This window comes from Cebidichthys violaceus, unplaced genomic scaffold (assembly GCF_023349555.1).
Source record: "Cebidichthys violaceus isolate CVI_PGR_0920_01 unplaced genomic scaffold, fCebVio1.0.p SCAF_8, whole genome shotgun sequence".
Classification (NCBI taxonomy): domain Eukaryota; kingdom Metazoa; phylum Chordata; class Actinopteri; order Perciformes; family Stichaeidae; genus Cebidichthys; species Cebidichthys violaceus.
In genome coordinates, this window is record NW_027176964.1 from 16,636,954 (window position 1) to 16,657,338 (window position 20,385).

The following is a 20,385-nucleotide window of genomic DNA, read 5'->3' on the forward strand; positions in this document are numbered from 1 at the left end:
CTGTATATATATATATATATATATATATATATATATATATATATATATATATATATATATATATATATATATATATATATATATATATATATATATATATATTCTGTCACCATATCATATATTCACATGCAGCTTCTTGGGCGGTTATACGTTATGGATGAAAACCTTCTTACTGCTTTAGAATTATGTTTTAAAATGTATTTTAGCTGAAGGAATGCGGCTAAAATAGTGTCACACGCACACGCACGCACGCACACACACACACACACACACAATTAGTCAGCTGTGCTCGTGCTCTCCCGGTGACGTTTAAGCAGTGATATTATAGGTGTTCACGGTACAGGCCTCTGGTTGCGTTGCAGAAAGAAAAAAAATGCACGTGATTTTTATTCATGGCTTGGAAAAAAAAGACATTGGATAAACGTGGTGTTTGTTATTAAAAATGGCACATTTATTGCTACATTACTGTTATATACACAACAGTTCTCTATATCTACTTTATATATAAAAAATAGGAAACTGGAGGCACTTTGAGGACATAGCCTACATAGATGTTGTCCCCAAACATGAGTGAAGACAGAGAGATTTGTAGCAGGTCATCTGTTGTAGAGGACAAAAAGGGGTCTGTTAACGAAGGATATCGGGTGCATTTTTTGATCCTTGGATACTGCAGACATACCTTTCATGTAAAGAAATAAAAGTACAAGTCTTTAGTAGAGATTTTTCATATCACAACAACACCACGGTTTTTTTTTTTTTTTCTGCAGAAAAGGTTAGAGTGACTTGACAAAGAAAATAAGGGTTTGGGGCTAGTCCAAGGGGCAAGATTTGGGATAAAATGACAGGTAGAAAACCAAATACTGTTACATATCAGTATCAGCTTATAATGATAAAGCTGATATATCACAGCTGTACATACATATCAATGCACATGCCAGTCAAGGACAAAATTATACTTAACAAAATCAGTACGTAAAAGATGAAACATATTAAGTAGTTTTCAGCGTCAAAGTTGAAGACCGGGTTATTAGTCATCTTACATTTAATGAGACACGCGCTGAAGCAGTCGTGTGATTCTTCATTTAGATGTTCTGAGACACTGTCAGATGTTACTGAAGTATATATGTTTTTATACATCTGTAATATAAAAAAGGTACAACCTATAAATCATCAAATGCAACATCATCCACCATGTAGCAGAGAAGTATTCAGGCACTGGTGAGTAACCATTATCAAAACTCCCAAAGTCAGGAAAATGACTAAGGCCACCCTATTTGATTCATTTTATGCTTCATATCGTTATGAAACAGTGAATTGTGTTGCAGATTGTGCAGACCTTCCCCCCCCCCTTCTGCCCCTCGTCCCCCGAAACTAGTCGGAGAGAGCCGGACGTCCGAGGAGAGCGGAGGGGGGAGAGGGGATTGGGGGGGAGGGGGGGGGGGGGGGGGGTGCCGGAGAAAAATATTGTGTTTCATTTAAGAAAAAAAAAAACTGTCGCAAAAACACCAGAACAATCCAATTACAACTGGCATGACAGGTCTGTTCAAACATGCATTTAAAAAAAAAAAAAGAAAAAAAGAGAGAGAGCAATATCACAACATGTGATGTTACAGCCAGATAAGTTTGTCATTTCTAACATTTCTAAGCACCTGGCACAAAAGAAAACACCTCACTTTGTTCCTGGAATCTAAATTGAGAGTCGTCTTACATTTAAACAACGTAAACAAAAAAGAAAGAAAAGAGCATTCCAAATGATAAAAACAAAAACTCATACAGCTATCTTACAAAGTAAAAAAAACAAAAAAAAAAAACAATAAAAAACAATGATAAATCAATTCTACAAAAGGAAGATCCTTACAACAGGCTTTGCAAATTGTTCAAAAAAAGGGGGGAAAAAAACAAGAAAAACACCAAATGCTCAACACAGCAACAACCAAAACAAGTCCGAGTGAATTCTCTACAGGGTAGCAGGAACACTCATGATCCCTTTCAATGCTCAATTATCTTCTCCCTTGTCTAGCAAAATGTGATTTACCAGAATACAAATTGCTCAGAGACTTAAGTTTAGTAAGCTCTCCGCGCTGTAACAAGAGTCTTTAGGTACGATTTGACCGCGGAGGCGGGGCTGAGAGTGACTTCATGACGCTGGGCAGTGAGGATGAGTCCGACCCGTCAGGAACACAGCTGACGTGACGCCGACTGAGGTTCCTGGATTCAGATCCAGTCTTTGCTCGTGTTTGTGTCAGTGGAGGGTCTCTCTCTCTCTCTCTCTCTCTCTCCAGCAGTCGCCACAGGTTAAAAAATAAAAAAAAAAATAACTCACATGTGAGTTGGTGACCAAGAAATAAAAAGCAAAAATGACATATCCAGAAATACCAGCATACCACAAAGAAAGGAGTCTCTGATGTCTCCAAACCTACCGCTGTAATTCAGTCATGACGTGAGAAGGTAATAACGACGGCTCTCTCATCTTTATCAAACACTATGCATTAGGCCTCACTCGGGCACACGGCTAAACGGGTTTCGTTCAATCGGACGACATAGACCCGGGTGTCCCTCTTTGCCTGTGAAGAATGTAAGACCTGCTTTTCAGATGGGAATGCCAATAATCATCCAACAATACAAATCCTAACTCTGCTTACACAAGCAGTTGATCCAAAGGGTTTCATTTGATCCAAACAAAGTTTTGCTCCCCAACATGTAAAGCAATTTTTCAAAAAAAATGTCTTACAAAAACATGATCATAAGAATGTCCTTATGTCCAATTTCCGCTGTCTCCGAACCGGGGGGTCCTCGGTTCAAAGTGTTGTCTCGTTAAGATTAATACATTTTTTTTCCCCCTCTTCCTGTAAAGAGTGTGCTTGTTACTTTTGTATTCATAGTCAGGAATGTGGCCACCTGCTTTGTCAGTAATGAGGTGTGTGCGTGTGTGCTTTCCAAAAGTTGATTAACACACACTGAGATGCATGACAATGATAGATTAAGGCCACGTGTTCTAAGGGCTGTACAATCAACAGGAACTGGAAGGGAAAGGAGAAAAGAGAATGAACATTTTGTTTTTCTTCCACATAACACAAAACCAGCTATTGTTCACGATATTGTTGTGCAGGGGACACGGATCACAGTACAATCTCCGCAGACTGACCTGAGAATCACATATGTCCGTCTCCAAGACCAGGGTGACCCCCGCCAAGCTGCATCCCGGGGTCAACGCCTGAGACCTTCTCCTCCTCTCTCCTCTTGAGGCAGGCGGCCTTTGGGTTCAAATTACGCTCTTTGGGAAGAAAAAGGACCGACACACAAAGTTAGAAACAGTAAAAAAAGGGGGAAGAGGACTAGGAATTCTTGAGATTCTACCGTTACACTTCTCCCTCAGAAATCTTTTAAGACATTTAAAAAGCAGAGTTTTGAACATATAAAAAAAAAAAAAAGGTCAACAGCAGACGGGGAGAACAGAAAATGGGAAAAGCAAGAGGAGAAAAATGAAAAGAAAAAAGACGAGAATTGCAGACGTTTGGCAGAAAAGCAGGGATATACTTCCTCAAATAGTCTCCCCTTCTTCTCCACTTTTTTTCTTAATTTTTTTTTTTTTTTTTTTTTTTTTTCAAAGTGATACGAGCAAATAGCAAAGAGAAAAAGCCAAAAGTGAATGCCACACAGTAAGTACGATCAAAATCAAAGAGGAGGTTTTCCTGTGGGTGAATGACTGGCACCGTGTCCAGCTACGATAAGAGATGGTTGGTTGTCTACGTGGATCAGACCTTCCCGTATTGGCTGACCTACCTCGCACCTGCTTCTCCAGGCCCATTATGACCTGGACAGCCTGCTGCAGGATGATAAGCTTGGTCTGGGCCTTGTCAGTCTGCAGGTGGACCTGAACCATCCTGCCCAGATCTCTGAAGGCTTCGTTAATGTCACGCACACGCACCCTCTCCCTAGTGTTGTTAGCGTGGCGCCGCTCACGCTCCCTCTGCTCCTTCTCCTCGGCAGTCAGGTTCTCATCGGCCACCGACACAACACTGCAGCCAGGAGGAGAAGTGGGGGTTGGAGGGGCTGGTTAACAAACCCAAAATGACAATCCCTGGCTGAACCTGAGCTAGACGTTCTCCCTCTACCTGCAGTTATACAGTCTTAAGCCTATGATATGACTTTTATTTGAAGTTTTTCTACACAGAATCCTTGTTTAGTTTAATTTTGTTTCGTCTGTCTATGCATGATGCTAATTTCAAGCTCTACACCCAAGATTAGAACAGTGGAATTGCTGAAGAGGATCCCAGTCGAGTCGGGCTGCGTAGGAGAGGGAGCGGAGGGAACAGGTCGTTTTTTTTTTTTCCGTAGAGCTACAGATATAAATAATAACAATACATCTTCGCAAACGTGAATGAACGTAATGTCAATCAAGTGTTGTGGGTTGAGCGAGCGCGGCGCTAAAACGATTTCTCAAACCGAGACGCGACGGGTCAACCTGAGCGGCTCGGGTCTGATTAAACCTGTCCTGAAGTCTAACCAACCAACATTTGAATTTGGTCATTGGGGTCCAGGATGGAAGTTGAGGGGATTTGGTGACTGTCCAGCAGAATGAGAGAAGTTATGGAGGAGGGAGAGAGAAAGGGAGAGAGGAAGCAACACCCTCTGCCAACATAGAAAGAGCCACAGAGGAAGAGAGAGAGAGAGAGAGACTGAGGGCATCATGTTAAATACATCCGCAGTAGATGTATTTATCTGAATGTGAGGAAGAGGAGGTCCCTGTTGATATCTGTAAAAAGAAAATGACAAGAGGACAGGGGAGTGAATGAAGGGATGAAAAAGGTCCGACTCAAAAACAGGATGGCAAAAAAAAAACAGAAGGGTGAATGTTTTAAAGGCTTTAAAGACATGCAGGACAGAGACAGACACTGCAGCAGAGCTGAAGACGGGTTAATGCACACGACTACTGACAGCCCGGTTAGTTCATGCTAACCGGGCTGTCAGTGAACAGACAGGTACACTACGAGGGGAAAAAAAAATAAAAATAAAAAGACATCGTAAAGCTGAAAGAACGTGAAATTATGAATTTGCTTAATGGAGGCCACAGCGGAGCAAAGCAAATGAGCACAAAAAGATGTGTTAAAAACAGTCGAGAAGGGTAAGCTGGAGAGACATATAAGCATTTTCACAGTGGAAACAAGACGGCCACTTATGAGACATAGCAACACATACTGCACCAGGACAAAAACAGCAGTCCTGTATGTGTTACCAGAGGACGAGAACCTTTAGAGGATGAACAGGACAATGGGCATGTCTTTAAAAACAGTCACACAGCTTAATTTCCTTATGCTATGCTCTCACTTTAGTGAGGAGGTTCGTGTGCTTTTGACTCACTGGTGTGAGGCGGGGGACAATGGGCCTCATTCACAAACCGTACGCACCATTCTGTGCTTTAAAACGCGCGCAGATCCGGGATTCATCATTCAAATGTATTGACACACATTCATCCGTATCCGTTATTGTCATAATTCCAAATATAGTGTATATTTCTAAGCTCTGTTGAGGCTTTAGAACGAAGGTCTGTTCAGTAAGGCTTGCGGAGACGCAACAGCAGCCGCCACTGAAGTCCAACTCCATAAATAGCAGAACACTAATAAGATTAGTTTAGCCTGATCTTTATCTGCAAAATACTGAATTAGAAGTATGAATAGACGCGCAAAAAAGAAAAAAGAAAGAAAGGAGCGTCGCAGCATTGAAGCGTTGATTTGTAATTGGAACGTCAACGTTGTGACTGAAGCTTCAAAGTCTTTGGTTCAGCACTTATGTAGCAATTATGAACAAATTACATCTCGGTGAAAAGTCACTCTCACCCTCATTTCTTTGACATGTTCCACTTATGGATTATGAGGCTCTCGTCTCAGGGCTGACAAATCAGATGGTCCTTGTCCTCCTCCTCCACCTGTTCCTTCATAAACTTTAATATTAAACATTTTTTTTTTTTATCTCTGATTTGTTTTCACCTGAGCCACACTCCGTATCTCAGGGGACACAGTATTCAACACCTGCCACCTCATCTGTAAAGCTGTGCCTTTCCTGCCTTTAGACGTTATTATATCAGTGTCTATAGTACTTTTTTTTTTTTTAATTTTAGTCCTCCAGCCTAACATACGTCCTTATCTAGAGAGACGAGGATGTGGCAGGTGAGCACACGTCATGAATCCGGCGGTAATTTATTTTATTTTTTTTACGTGCGAGAACATTTCTACGCATATATTAGTGAATGAGGCCCAATGTATTTACCAACACAAAGTGGAGTCAAATGAAGTACCACAAGGAATTTAAAAAAGAAAAAAAAAGATGTGAAATAAGGAGATGTAGGGAGCTGGGAAGTGAAGCCGTGTGGGAGTTTTATTTTCGTAAAAAAGGAGGCCCTTCCCCTCCTCTTCCTTCCTCCCTGGACACCCACTGACCTCGAACTTGCTGCTCCAGGTTGAGTATAACGTTAACGGCCTGTTGCAGTACGATCAATTTGGTCTGCGGTTTCTCGTGGCTCAGATGGAGCTGACACATGCGGCCCAGCTCCTTAAAAGCCTCGTTGATGTCCCGCACACGTAGTCGCTCACGGGTGTTGTTTGCCATCCTCCTCACTTTCTCCCGCTCAGCCTTAACCTCCACTGGCAGATCTTCATCGTCTTCCTCATCATCCAGACTAGCAAAGAGCCAATGGCAGATGAGGCGGGAATGAAACAAAAGTATGTGTACAGTTCACTGATGGTAAGTTTCCAATTATTGGTGTGAAATATATTGTCCTGGTAATGTCAACTCCACACGCAGAGAGATAAAACGCCGAAGTAATTTCATGGCAGCAAACACTGCTACAAAGGTAGGTAACATTAGGGGCTTTTGGACCAAACGGCACCGGGAACAATGGAGAAATGGACTTCCTTAACAATGAAAACAGCAGCATGGAGGACAATGTGATCGACAACTGGAGCAGTGTTTATTCTGGTCATTTCATTACTTTCAGGTTGAAGTCCCATTGCGTGAAGAGTTGATCTCGTTTAAACTCTGAACTCGTTTGTCTGTGCCGTTGCCGACTAGATTAGATCTGTTCATTAACCTTTAATATTCCATACAGATGTTGTTGCGCCTGGAAGGATGTCAAGATTCAGAAAAAGGAGTTCTCTTTTTACTTCTGCCACAACTGCTCTTGGGATGTAGATTCAGATGTTTGCTCTCTGCTGGTTACATTTGGTTCTGTTGTTTCCTCTTTAATCCTCCATTTACACTTGTTAAAGTTATCCTACTTAACAGAAGATACATCTTTTAACAATCCAGATAAAGCAGATTTAGAGATATATATATATATATATATATATATATATATATATATATATATATATATATTATATCTGGTCAGTCTCTCTTACCATGCAAGAGAAGACTGGGGCGCAACTGAAGTCCTTTCAAAAGGACTGATTGCCTGTTTTGATTTTGTTGAATTAATTAAGAAATAAACTCTAAAGAATCATATCTAGAAAGGTTGAAAGACCATTTTCTTGACACATATTATACTTGAACCACAGCAGCATGTTATGCCATGAAATCTCATGCAGTGATAAAGGAGTATAAATCTTGTGTGGAAAAAAAGGTTTTAGACACCTTGTTCCCAGGCGGGCCTTCATGTCTTTTTTCTCATCCTCTGACCTGTCGGTGATGGAGCAGTTTTCATCGTCCTCCTTGTCCTCTCGTTTGATATCAGAACCACTGGAGCGCTTCAGGCTACCAGACAGGCCTGCACCGGGAGTTCAGAAACAAGGACACCCGATAAGAGAACGCACAGAACCCAAAGAATATGAATTAACCTCCAAATGTTGGCCAAGTGCTGCCGTCCTTTCTGACATAAATAAATAGGAGGAGTAGAGAACAACAGATGGACTCACCTGTGAAACCTTCGGGCTGAGAGCCTGGCTGGGCAGATGTGGGGCCGTGGTGACCATGCATGAGTCCCCCACTAGAGGGCAGACCGGCAGACTCCTCGTGGAGACCGGACATCTTCAGGACAACAATTAAACAGCGTTTCAGTGACCTTGCAAGAAGTTTGAGGTACCAGCATAAGAGCGACAAAACCGGTATACCGCCCTCACAATTTGATTTACTTTAAATTTTTAAAAACAACCACACTTCATTCAGTCATTTTTGTGGATAGACTTTCGGTGCCGCTATCAATTAATCTCACCAGTCCAGGCAGGCGACTGGCCAATCCGAGCGCTGCGCTGGTGAAGGCCGGCGGTAACCCCAAGCCAGACGAGAGCAGATTGTGCATCTCCGCCAGGCCTGGCACTCCCTGTCCGCTGGCGTGGCGCTGTAGAACATTGATGGCTTCGTCCAGACGGTCCTCCATTTTGCTCGGCTACAGAGAATGAAGAATAACGGCCCGGTGAGGCAGCAGAAGGCTGTGACTGTAGCGTCCTGTATTCGCCTCTGTGAGTTACTTCAAACGATCTTTTACTGCATCGCTCGCATGAAAAAGAAAAAAGACAGCGTGACTCACCATGGACTGAATGCCACCCTCAAAGTTGGGTGAAGGTGTGGCCTGGCCAGAGGACCGGGTCCACTGTGATGCAGAGCCTAGATGAAAATATATACTAGAGTATTAACTATAAACATTATGACACGATTCTCATCCTTTCCCACATTCGTTCTTCTGATGTATGACGAGTGGGATGAGTTCACTCATGGACTCAATGCAGAGACAAATGAGGAAGTGTGACCCCACCCCATTTTAAATGTGTACTGTATTTTCATTTCTTCTCTCAGAAGTTATATTTGGATGTTGTGTATGTGTGTATGCGTGTTGGTTAAGCTGTGGATGGTGCAGCATGATTTACATTGTGAGCTATAGAATTGCTGCAAAGTTATGGCCATAAAACCAACACAAGCATCTCTTAATCTTGAAAAGATCCCTCGATACACAGAGATGAAGAACTTTAACGTGAAGTTTTACTTCCACCTTTAACCCAATAGATGGAGCTGCGTTGTCACTGAGAACCATTCGGGCTTAGTTAGAATGACGACGATGCATTTTTAAAAAGGTCGTACACAACAAGGAAGGGCCCTGTGTTGAATCGACAGAACTAGAAAAGAGCTCAGGAGACAAGGACTAGAGCCGCTCCCTCACCTGAAACAGCCTGGGGAGAGCCAGAGGGAGTAGACGGAGACGGGGGGAAGGTGTTACTGTGTGGGTCTGAAGGGTAGATCTGAACAGAAGAAGAACGTCTTCAATTAAAAAGCATTCTATGTTATAGAAATATGATAATAGAAAACTTGTGTTGATCTATTATTACTTACAGAAGCCAGGGCTTTCCCGATCTCATCACCTGAGCTTCCAGGTGCTGCTCCTCGATTGGCTTTCAGGAAACGAAGAAGCATTTTAACATCGAGTGTCCTCCGCTCAATAGATACATGAGACTGTAGCATGAAAACATAGAACGGAGCGTGCATTATAGGACTTACCCATAATAGGGTCAGCCATAGGGGGTGTGTGGCTGGGGACTCCGAAGCTGCTGGGGCCGGAGTGGGGGCCGGAGTGGAAGCTGGAGGGATGAGTCCCGTTCACCTCGCTGCCGTGCATGGGGTAGTTCTGGGGCGAGAGAGGCAGCGGCTGCCGTTTCTGGGAAGACACAAAAATAAAAATTTACAACAAAAAAAAAAAAAAAACAAGACAGAAGCTCTCAACGGACGGATTAGTCAAAGAAGTGTTGAGGAACTTGTCTCACCAGTCTGTCTTGGGGGTTGATGGCAGTGAAGGGAGCATGCTGGCTCAGATGGGGGGAGTTGCCCAGCATGGCAGAATAACCGGGCTGAACCATCGACCTGGCAGAGCCCCATGGATCAGAGGGCGGGTGAAGGCCTTCTGTAAGGGGGCATCCAGCCGGGGGGGGGGGAAGGAGGGGGGAGTAAGAAGGGTGAAGGACAACCAGCCACAGGAGATGAGGAGACAATAAAGGCCACATATGAGACATGTCACATTACCGTGATGACTTCATTCAACTGTAATGCACTATTCAGCACCCAGGCACCAGGGTGTTCACTAGCACACGCCTAACTTCACCCAGACCTCCCTAAGGATGTTGCAAGGACCTAAAAGTCACAACCACGGCTATAAAAAAAGGAATATAATTATCTTCACATGTGTCCCGATACATTTACCCCCGTTAACAAAAAAAAAAAAAAAAAAAAGTGTCAAGACTAAACTTTTCAACCACAACACAATGAACAAGGGGAGGCTCTGAAGGCGGGTCTTGTGCAGCGGCTGACCTTGCACATAGAACGGCGGCGGGAAGACGTTTCCTGCCTTGGAGACCGGGTAGCCGGCATTGTCCCGGTTAAAATCCTCTCCTGAGGCAGATGCATAAACCTACAGAGGGATACACAGAAGAAGAAAATAAGTGTGAAGCCGGTCAGCACAAACCCCCTAATCATACTATAATCAAACTACACGGTGTGACATGCAGCAGATACTAGATAGATAGATAGATAGATAGATAGATAGATAGATAGATAGATAGATAGATAGATAGATAGATAGATAGAGAGAGAGATACTGTTGAGATACTCATGCTGAAGTTTCTTGGGATGACCACCGATTGATTTCCCCATAAAATAGAATCTGTACCCGAGTTAACTTTTCAAACTAAAAGAAAATAAACAAAAAATGCATTAAATACCTAATTACACACAACACTTCAAAGTATGTGTTCCTTACGAGGCTAGAATTTATTTTTACGATCTGGTTTTACTACTTAATTCAATAAACAGGCTGTTGCAACATTTCTGCAGACTGGAGCGCTGAGCGTTATGTATCGAATATGCAGCGTCAGGGAATTTATTGGGCTCCGTCTCCCAATGTCTGCGGGGCTTCAGCATTATATTCTGTTGAACAGAAACACGCTGAGAATGGTTTACAGATACATAATTCACACTCTTTAGCACAGTGAGATGAGACCACACAATGGGAGACGCAGTCAGATTTAGTGCACGGCATAAATGGGTGGTAAGGAACCAATGTTCTGCACCACAATAACGTTCTCAAATAGAGACTATTCTCGACGAAAAGCAAGCATCAAACTGCATCTGCAATACTCAAATCCAAAATGGACTGAAGTTTTCTTCTGTAATTTGATTAAACAGAGAGAAAAGGAGAGAAAAAAAGAAAAAAAAAAAAGAGGGGAGAGGAGAAGAGGGAACGACGAGATGCACTCCTAATTACTGAACCATCTGCCGAATGCTGGATGGCAGCCAACTCCACTGGCAGCTGGGAAAGAGGGATGGGGGAGGGAGAGAGAGAAAGAAAGGGGAGGGAGGCGGAGGGAGAGGGAGGGGGTTGTGGGCTAGAGGAGGGGGGGGAGGGGGTAACGAAGAAACAGGAAGAAAAAGAGTGTCCAGAGAGAGGGAGGGAGAAAACGAGGTGGAGTACGAAGCCCGGTATAAATTTCTTTCAGTGTTCCAAGGTGGCCATAAAGTAAAGGGCCGACAAATACAACACACTATAAATACATGCTGCAAATGAGTGACTGGGTTAATGAGTAGCTCCCCCCCACCCCCCACCCCCCACCCCCCTCCCACACTTTTCCGTTTCTTCATTTCAGTGGTTTAGACGCACAGCTGTAAGAGCTGGATGTCCTGTACAGCAGCCAAGGAGAGGCTTAAGATGCCGAATGGTATGTGAAAAAAGGGGGCGTGACACATGACGACATGAGCTCCCGCGGACCGACTGCACTCGCCGAGACGCCGTTCAGGGCTGCAGCGTTTCCCCCCGATGCTCGTACTCACCGAGGACGGCAGGCCGGGCGGCACCTTCCTGATCTTTTTGGGCTGTGGTCCTGAGGGGAGGAGGGAAAATCACATGAGCATTACAACCAGCAATGTGGGGATTCCTTCATACAGCGCCCTTCCTTCTGAAGCCCCGCTAAGCCAACCTAACCATCTGTCTTGTGACCCCTCATCAATGCCTAGTGAAAAGATAGAACTCTGTGATTTCACTTTCTTAAAGTAAGCAGAAGTGAGATTTCTCAAACACTTTAGAAAAAGTCAGCAGGAGAAGTGATGATACACACAGAACTATAAATATAAAAATCAGAACAAAGAACACTCTTACTGATATATCTTATGACTTGTGTTCAACAACTGTCCTTGACAATCTTACCAATGGGCTCCTGTGAGGGTCTCCTGCGAGAGTTGCTTCCCTCATAGGAGGAATAAAACTGGGAGTTGGACTTCAGGCCAGACGGGGAGAGGGCATCAGGACTGGGCATGGGCATCTCACTGGGCATGAAGCCCGGCTAGAGGGGGAAAAAAAAAAAAAAAAGCACAAGCTTCTGTAGTAAGTAACGTAAATCATCGTGGCAGAAGATTCAGAATGATACAGGAAGAGAAGAAACCGACTAAGCGACCGAGCCGATGATGCAACCGAGTGGTTTACCTGTGCTGCAAATGACGAGTACGGTCCTCGCTCGGCCTTCCCTGTTAGGACAAGGGAATACAGAATCAGGTCATGATCGGGAATATTGGGCTTTTATTGTCAGTATTAAATCTCAATCTGGTCATTCCCCTTTCTCCATTTGGTGGGGGGGGGGCCTCCCATCTGCTGTGCGAGTGTATTATGATGATGTGTGGTATTTATGGCCGCGGACAGCAAAACAACAACAAAATTGGCCCATTATAAATGGTTCAGGGGCAATTGTGCCAAACCTCTGTCCCCCCCTCCCCTGACAGTTAAACAGAGGAGAGCTATAGGCTACCGCAGTCCCAAGGGACAGCCTTGTTTGTGCATGGGTGCCCTTTTACCCCCCCCCCCCCACCCACCCACACCCACACCCACACCCCCACCCTGAACACACAAACTGCAACAACAACACACGAAAAAGAAGCCCTCCTCCACATCCTCCCTGATTACTCTGCTCCCTTCATCCACTGCCACCTAGGCAGAAATATGGCTCGCACTAAAGCGGTACATTAGTGTCCAACCCAGGAGCGACTGCCCTCTCAGACAAACCACTCATTGTGTCGCTTCAGTCACTCCATTCATACAAACTTGTGCATTTCAATCAGCATGTTCTGCTGTCATTAAGTCCTACTATTAGAAACACCAGATTCTCTTTGGTTTTTTTAAAATGTGAAAGTTGTGGTTTCTACGCTTCTGCAGCTCGGCTCAGTTAAAAGCTTACCGACGATCCCTGATCCATACATGGGGGCAGAGGCGATGCCCTCTTGCTCATTGTAAAGGCCTTGTTCTGCATAACCCTGTGGGGACGACAACAGAGACATTAGGGATGCACAAAATAGACAAACATAACTAAAAGAAAACTGTTGTGTGGTCGTGTGAAGATGATGCAACTTGGCTGTGAGACTGTGCATCATACCTAGTTACCACAGGATCACCACTGGATCACTATAGAAATCCACAAATATACCAATGTTTCTTATTGTATCTGATGAAAAAGTATGTTTGGAAATTTAGTTAAAAATGTGGACGAACATGTCGGTCAGAATATGCATTTATTTATATATCAATGAATCCCGTTGAACCCATGTTAACCTCAGAATATCTGGTCATTTGATTGGTTCAGAGACGAGATCATAACCCCTCTGAGTGGAGCAAACCGGTTTCATATCAGTAACGATCTGGACGGTAACATTAAGGCTTTTTGAGCTTCATAACATTGTGTAACGTGTGTTGAACCATCATTTCATGATTCAGTGTGAATATGTTCACGCTGTTGTCCATAGATCACGAGTGTCTCCCGATGTGTGTCTTAGTCTAAAAACAGTTCACTGCTTAGACCAGACTCAGGTTTTGAGGAGGTAACTACAAATTAAGAGAGTAGAACTTTCTACCCACGACCCAAAACTGTGGTCCAAATATCATAAACTGATCACCCAAACATGGAGTTGTGTTTGACTCAATAGCGTGACGTCTACAAGAGCAGATAAAAACCTACCCTTCCTTGGTTGAAAGATGGACTGTTCTGTTCTCCTGGCCCCCAGGGGCCGGACCCACTCCTGTCATCCATACCTGTAAGACAAAAAACTGGGTTAGGCCTGTTAAACCACGAAAAAAAAAGAAAAAAGGCACACGTTCTTAACAAGGATTCACGCTTAAGCTTTGCAAAACTAAGTCTAACTTCAGAGAACGATGAAGTTGACCTGCTTTGATTCGGGGGGGGGGGGGGGGGGGGGGGTAACCTCGATTGAAGAGCCTCACTTCACAGCTCACAGAGACGGCATAGTGACAGCGCTGTCACATAGCGTGGATATGAGCTGTAGGAAGTTTGAATAATTAACACCCAGTATGAGGTTCCCAGAATCATCCTCGACATTCTTCATTCTCCCACTCCACTCCTTTACATTTTCCATGGCAACAGTCATTCGTTGTCGTCGCCCCCCCCCCCCCCATCCATCCATCCATCCATCCATCCATCCATCCATCCATCCATCCTCTCGCACGACGCCAACACCTTTGTGTTAACACAGGGCGCATGCTGAAGGTCTCAATCGTACATAGTTGACACGCGCTATTCCCCGGCCAAAAAGAGCGCTGCAGCTTTCAGAAAAGATGAACGTGTTTCAAAAAAAAAAAAAAAAAGGAGTGATTTTAAAGATCGGTGAAGCAGAAATTCCTGCCCGGCCCCCTTTTCTCTCTCAATCTCCTCTCGTACTGCAACACAGCATCTCTGGGGGGGAAAGCTGAAGCTTAATTGCGTACTGATTTGCATAATTGTGCATATTAATGAAGCCCGGGCTTATGAATATTCATATTTTTTGTTTTGTTGTCTAATTAAAAAGGGGGAGATGGGAGAGGGGGGGGGTGGAGGAGGGCTAGAATCATGACAGGATCAGCAGTAGAGCAGACTGATGGGTCCACAGTGCTGAGAGCAGCTAGACTGCCGTGACAACTCTGATCTATACGCACGACACCGGCGGAATAAGAGATGAAGGAGACAATGTCCCGTCCCCTCGCCACGGCCGACTGTCACTCCCCACGTCAATCACAGACCATAAAGAAAACCCACGAACCATTTTGTTTCTGCTTTAAATCATCAGAACCACCGAGCTCCAGACGAGGAACGGCTGCAATTTAACGTTTGAGGCCGCGTTAGCGTTTAGTCATCGGTGCTAGATTTAAGTGAGCTAGTTGCCACTTAGACAAGTAGAACAAGCGTTGGTTTTTGGGGCAACATGTTGTCTTCCACACACACACACACACACACACACACACACACCTACATTATTACCATGTATTCAGAACTAGACAGTCTGGGGAAAAAAATCAGATGCAACGCTTAATTATCGGGACATTTTTTTTGACCCTCTTTAGAAGAACAAGGCAAACTGTCACCTTTCATTCCACATATAGCGCTTTACACTCCCGCTTAAGAATACCCTATTCAAGGCACTCGAGTGCTGGCTGAACAGGTGTTAAAAGTTACACATGAATTTGGATGTGTGTGAGGAAAATAATGGGAGGATTAATGTGAATATTCACACCCGGAAGGAGTGGAATTATGGGATAAAAAAGGCGAGAGGAAGTGAGACACACCGAGAGGAGTCAGTAGAGAGCAAATTAAATGAATGTAAAGTCTTTCTAATCAACTGATCGGATGATAAGCAGATGAACAAAACTGAGCGAACTCCCTTTGTTTTTTGAAAGTAATGGGGGGAGGAAGAGAAGGAGGCTGGTAGGGAGGAAAAGACAACGAGAGGTTCTTACTCGCCACTAATGATGAGGGAGGGAGAGTATGTACTCCGATATTTTACTGAAGTAAAAGTACAAATACCACTTTCTTTTTCAAGTGTAAGTTCTGCATCCAAAATCTTACTTCAGTAAAGTATGTATATAATCAAGAAAGTTGTACTTCACACAGTGTGGAGTCGCTCTCCCTCTGTGTGTGTGTGTGTGTGTGTGTGTGTGTGTGTGTGTGTGTGTGTGTGTGTGTGTGTGTGTGTGTGTGTGTGTGTGTTGTAATCCGAGCTTCTCCGTGTTCTGTTGACATAGCCGGGCCGCCCCACACGTGCCTCTCAGTGCCTCTGCTTATACAGCGGTTACAGCTGATAATGCCGTTGACCGGCGGCGTCATAGCAGAAGTGTAGCCCCCCCCCCCCCTCCCCTCAACTTAACACTGCTAGCTCTGTCAGCACCGTTAGCTGTTGTTTGCTCTGTTAGCACCGTTAGCTGTGAGCCGCCAATTTTGAATTTAGCACCTTTAATGCATAAAAGTTAAAGTATTCACTGTGGAGCCAAATGAGCTCTTTTAGTCGTTACATTATCATATGTTATAGTATTAGATTATCATTATTAGTGATGCAGTAACATGTAAGATGCATTTAAATCCATGTAGCTGGTTGCAGTGGAGCTAATTTTATTCATTTCTATACTTTTTGGGTGGTTTAACTTACTATGCATGAAACCTAAACGATGCGCCGGTGCGAAAAAAACTGAGAAAGTCGGAAGCACCGTTAGTCCAGAGAGCGGAGTGACGTTACCTTGTCTGAGTGACTACCCAACACACACACACACACACACACACACACACACACACACACACACACACACACACACACACACACTTGAAATGAACAGTATACTCCAGTTTTAATGGGAAACCACGTCACAGTTACCAACTGTGTTGTTGTTGTTGTTGTTGTTGTGGTAACGTTTTAAGGCCTCTTCGATACTTTTATTTTACAAAATAAATCCAATAAATGAACCTTCGCTGCAGCTCAGAGACCAGAGGCCCGTTCTGTTTACTGTACATCAGCTAGATTGAAACACCTTAACTGCGTTCATGTGAAAACGGTTAGACTTGTTTCGGTCATTTAGTCATCTCATCGACGCGGTCCCGAAAAACTAGGCTCGCCTGGTCTTCTCCAGAATTCCAATGCATAAGATCCTCTTTAAGTCGATCTCTTGTGTCATTTCAGGGTCGCTGTGGCTCAGTGTCGTCCTCCAAAATTGGAGGACCGGCTCCGCTAGTCCTTGTCGACGTGTCCTTGGGCGTACCCCCCCCCCCCCCCCCCCCCCGCAGGCTGTGCCTACCAACGTCAGCGTGTTCTGATGCGCAGGTGGTACTGGTGCAACGGACCATAAAACTCACGGTTCGGATAAAAAAAAAAAAAAAAACAGATCAGCAAAAGGGAGCAAAAAAAGGGAGCAAATATAAAACTTTTGCAGATCCATGATCACGTTGTTTTGCCGCTGATATTGTTGCAGATCAGTGATGATCCATAGTGGCAGATACAGATCTCTCGTTGTTTGATTATAGCAGCTGGTCCACGAGGCTCAAGGCTTTTTTGCCAACGTTCCAAAAATGATGTCAACCGCTCTGAAGTCAGTAAACCATCAACGATCCTTTGTTAAAGTCATTTTTCATAAAAAAAGGAACACAACTCAAATGATTAGGGAATAAAAGACCGTCTCATCAGTAGTTTTAATGATGCATTTATAAGCTGTTTTATAGATTTTCCACCGAGTAGAGCCTGAACGCATCATGACGTAACCGAGCGGAACCGTCGCTCGTTAGCCTCTAGCCACTTCACCGGCGCTTTACAGCGAAACATTATCAGAGATCCACGAACATCAAGCATGAACGCCGATGTCCCCGATCGCATGTGTGACTGAATACCGGAGGACAACGACGTCAGTCAGACTTTACTTCACACCGTGATGGTTTTAAAAGGTAAACTGTGTAACTGATCAGCGGTTCACACGCGTGCCGAAGCTATAAATTATTATCCTTAAAAATGTTTTTGTCAGAACTGGGATTGTTTTTTTCCCCATCTTCCTCACTACTACCAGCACCAGAAGTGCCAAAAACCATGAGTAGTGCACCACTCAGACAGTGTACCGGGACGGGGGGGGGGGTAGAAAAATGAAAGAATAGGGTGAGTAACATCAGACAAGCTCGCTGGTGAACCCCAATGCACTTCTCCTCCCGGCATGAAAACGCCCCTTTAAGCACGGCTAGTCTTTAATTACACAGGAAGAGACGCTGGAAGCAGACAGGCAGCCTGAGTCACAGGCTTCACCAGCAAAGCTCCGGCGCATACATTGACCAAAGCTGCAGACGTGCCTCTCAGCTTTTATGTGGACGGAGCCCCGGGGCACCGAAAACTGACTCTAAACACACACACACACACACACACACACACACACACACACACACACACACACACACACACACACACACACACACACACACACACACACACACACACACACACACACACACACACACACACACACCTCCTTCCTTCCTCTGCCAACGTGAGTCACACAGACACAAAGCATGATGTCAGGTCAACTCTTAAAGCGAGCGATCGCTGTTAATGAAATGCCGAACAATGTACAATAACACAGGCCTGGCTGTTTTAACCTGTGAGTCACCGACTCACAACACGACAGCGTGGATCCACCCACCGACAAACACGGCGTACAGTTGAACCTCCTAGTTCTGACACGGCATGAAGTCATATACATCAGAAACAGGAACGCACCGACACCAGTATCGGGCCGATACCGACTCAAATAACTGGATCGGATATCGTGACAATGGGGCCAATTAATTTAATTCAAGTCTGTTCTGAAAATGGTAGGTTTTTACCGTTTTCTTGCTGCTTTTAAATGGATGTATTGTACGATTTATTACTTTAAGAATATAAAACAATTCAGTAAAATTGTATCCAGAGTATTTAACCGTTGTATTTTGTTTTAAAAAAAAAGTTAGGAAAGCGATGTTTAAGCCAAGCCTGACGTTGCCTTCCACACAGTCCATGAACTAAACGCCGGTGTCGGTACTGAAAACGTCGAATCGGTTCATCCTGAGCCAGACATTTTAATTAAAACAGCAAATTTCTTGTGACTTAAAACATCCTTTTAGTCTTTGTGATTCTCAAACACATCTATTTGGAAAAAAAACAAAAAAAAAACCATGCAAATTTCAAACTCTTCCCCTTCTGCATTTCAGCCCTACCTACGTTTAAAAATACATTATAGGATTCTCAGTTTCCAGTCACCAAAAAACGAAAGTGCAGTGAAATGACTTCAACCAACTACTGACAGGGAGGTTTATCATCACCACCCGAGACTCTACAGAGGAGGTTCCCCATAAACCTCCACATAACCCCAAAAAAACCTGCACCATACTGGGGCACAAAAGGGATCCAACGGACTGTAGGAGGACAACACGAGGCAGCTGCTGCACCAAAAGCAGGAACACAGAGACCAAGTCCGGCTCTTTGAAACACCTCCGAGTGTGGCTTTAGGTACCCAGAAAAACAGTTACCAACTTCACAAAATTATTCTGTTAGTCACATATTCCATGCACGACAATATTCAGCAGTACCGCTCCAACGTACCCCGCTTAAACAAGAACGGTGGCCTTGTGCAAGATGCATTGTTTTTTACATTTTGGTGTAAATATGCTTTCTTTCTGAGAAAGCGCACAGATTTTAGAATAGGTCTCTGTACGGGGGGTGGGGGGGTGTTTGTGGTACCAAACCTGGCAACCTCACTGTGACCATAAGACTTCAGATAACACTGCGTCCAGCAGTTACAGCATGGAACTCCCCTTCAAACCACAAGTGGTTGTTTTTATATTTCTGTTAAAACACATGAGATAAAACACTTAATCTAATGTAATAAGTGAGCTTTAGAGACGTTGGAAGGCATGTTTCTGAACTTTACAAAGAGACAGCTTTGTAGTTAACAGACATGAGGGCCCCCCACACACACACACACACACACACACACACACACACACACACACACACACTAACCCTCTGTAAGCTGGAAAGGTGTTAAAAATTCCCCATTTGCTCCTTCACAAAGAACAGTAGAAGTCACATTCTAGCTACTTTTTAACCATTGATTGATCAATGAGGAGAACAAACAATTATGTTAGTCACCATTTACATTAACAAAATGGCCACAATGGACTGTGCACTCTACCTGGTAGCCTAAATGAATTAATTATCTATCTATCTATCCATCCATCCATCCATCCATCCACATTAAAAAGGAACAGTGTGTAGATATTGAATAGAATATTCAAAACTATGTTTAAATCAGTGTATAATCACCCGGAACTAAAAAAAAATCGTTACGTTTTCAAAAATAGGAATGACTTCATATGGTGACGTTGCTGTTGTAAACATAACTGTTGCTGCTCCAGAAACAACATTTAGTTATATCTAAATAATAACTTCTAGTTCTGTTTTTAAATTTTCTATACATATCTTTTACTAAATCAACTAGGAGCGGGGGGGGGGGGGGGGGGGGGGGGGGTTCCTTATTAATATCATCTTTCTGTAAATAGAGCCATCTAAGCTGTCATTAGCGCCTGCAGTTATATTATCAAT

At 43.9% G+C, this 20,385-nt stretch overlaps 1 protein-coding gene across 6 annotated transcripts; it reads right to left on the reverse strand.

Moving 5' to 3' along the window:
• Positions 1-427: 427 nt before the first annotated feature.
• tcf3a (transcription factor 3a) lies at positions 428-14,065 on the reverse strand. Of its 6 annotated transcripts, none has more exons than XM_068737677.1 (17): positions 13,971-14,065; positions 13,197-13,272; positions 12,452-12,492; positions 12,176-12,311; positions 11,803-11,852; positions 10,288-10,387; positions 9,747-9,883; positions 9,484-9,640; positions 9,319-9,377; positions 9,149-9,227; positions 8,522-8,598; positions 8,207-8,380; positions 7,911-8,022; positions 7,675-7,762; positions 6,438-6,676; positions 3,146-3,274; positions 428-3,020 (listed from the first exon to the last, which is right to left on the reverse strand). In XM_068737677.1, exons 1-16 carry the CDS (start codon positions 14,040-14,042, stop codon positions 3,153-3,155), a joined length of 1,719 nt encoding a protein of 572 aa, XP_068593778.1. In that variant the 5' UTR covers positions 14,043-14,065; the 3' UTR covers positions 428-3,020; positions 3,146-3,152. The 6 variants fall into 6 exon arrangements, with proteins under 6 accessions (XP_068593778.1, XP_068593777.1, XP_068593776.1 ...); XM_068737676.1 differs by lacking the exon at positions 6,438-6,676 and adding an exon at positions 3,784-4,019 and having other exon boundaries at positions 7,630-7,762; XM_068737675.1 differs by having other exon boundaries at positions 7,630-7,762.
• Positions 14,066-20,385: the final 6,320 nt, after the last annotated feature.

Bases quoted from the DNA above. Each gene is read 5' to 3' on its own strand.
- tcf3a (XM_068737673.1), bottom strand. From the start codon at position 14,042: ATGGATGACAGGAGTGGGTCCGGCCCCTGGGGGCCAGGAGAACAGAAC. The intron at 12,493-13,196 runs GTAAGCTTTTAA...TTGTCCTAACAG, and splicing joins GTATGGATCAGGGATCGTCG to GGAAGGCCGAGCGAGGACCG. The intron at 8,381-8,521 runs GTGAGTCACGCT...CATTCTCTGTAG, and splicing joins AGGGTGGCATTCAGTCCATG to CCGAGCAAAATGGAGGACCG.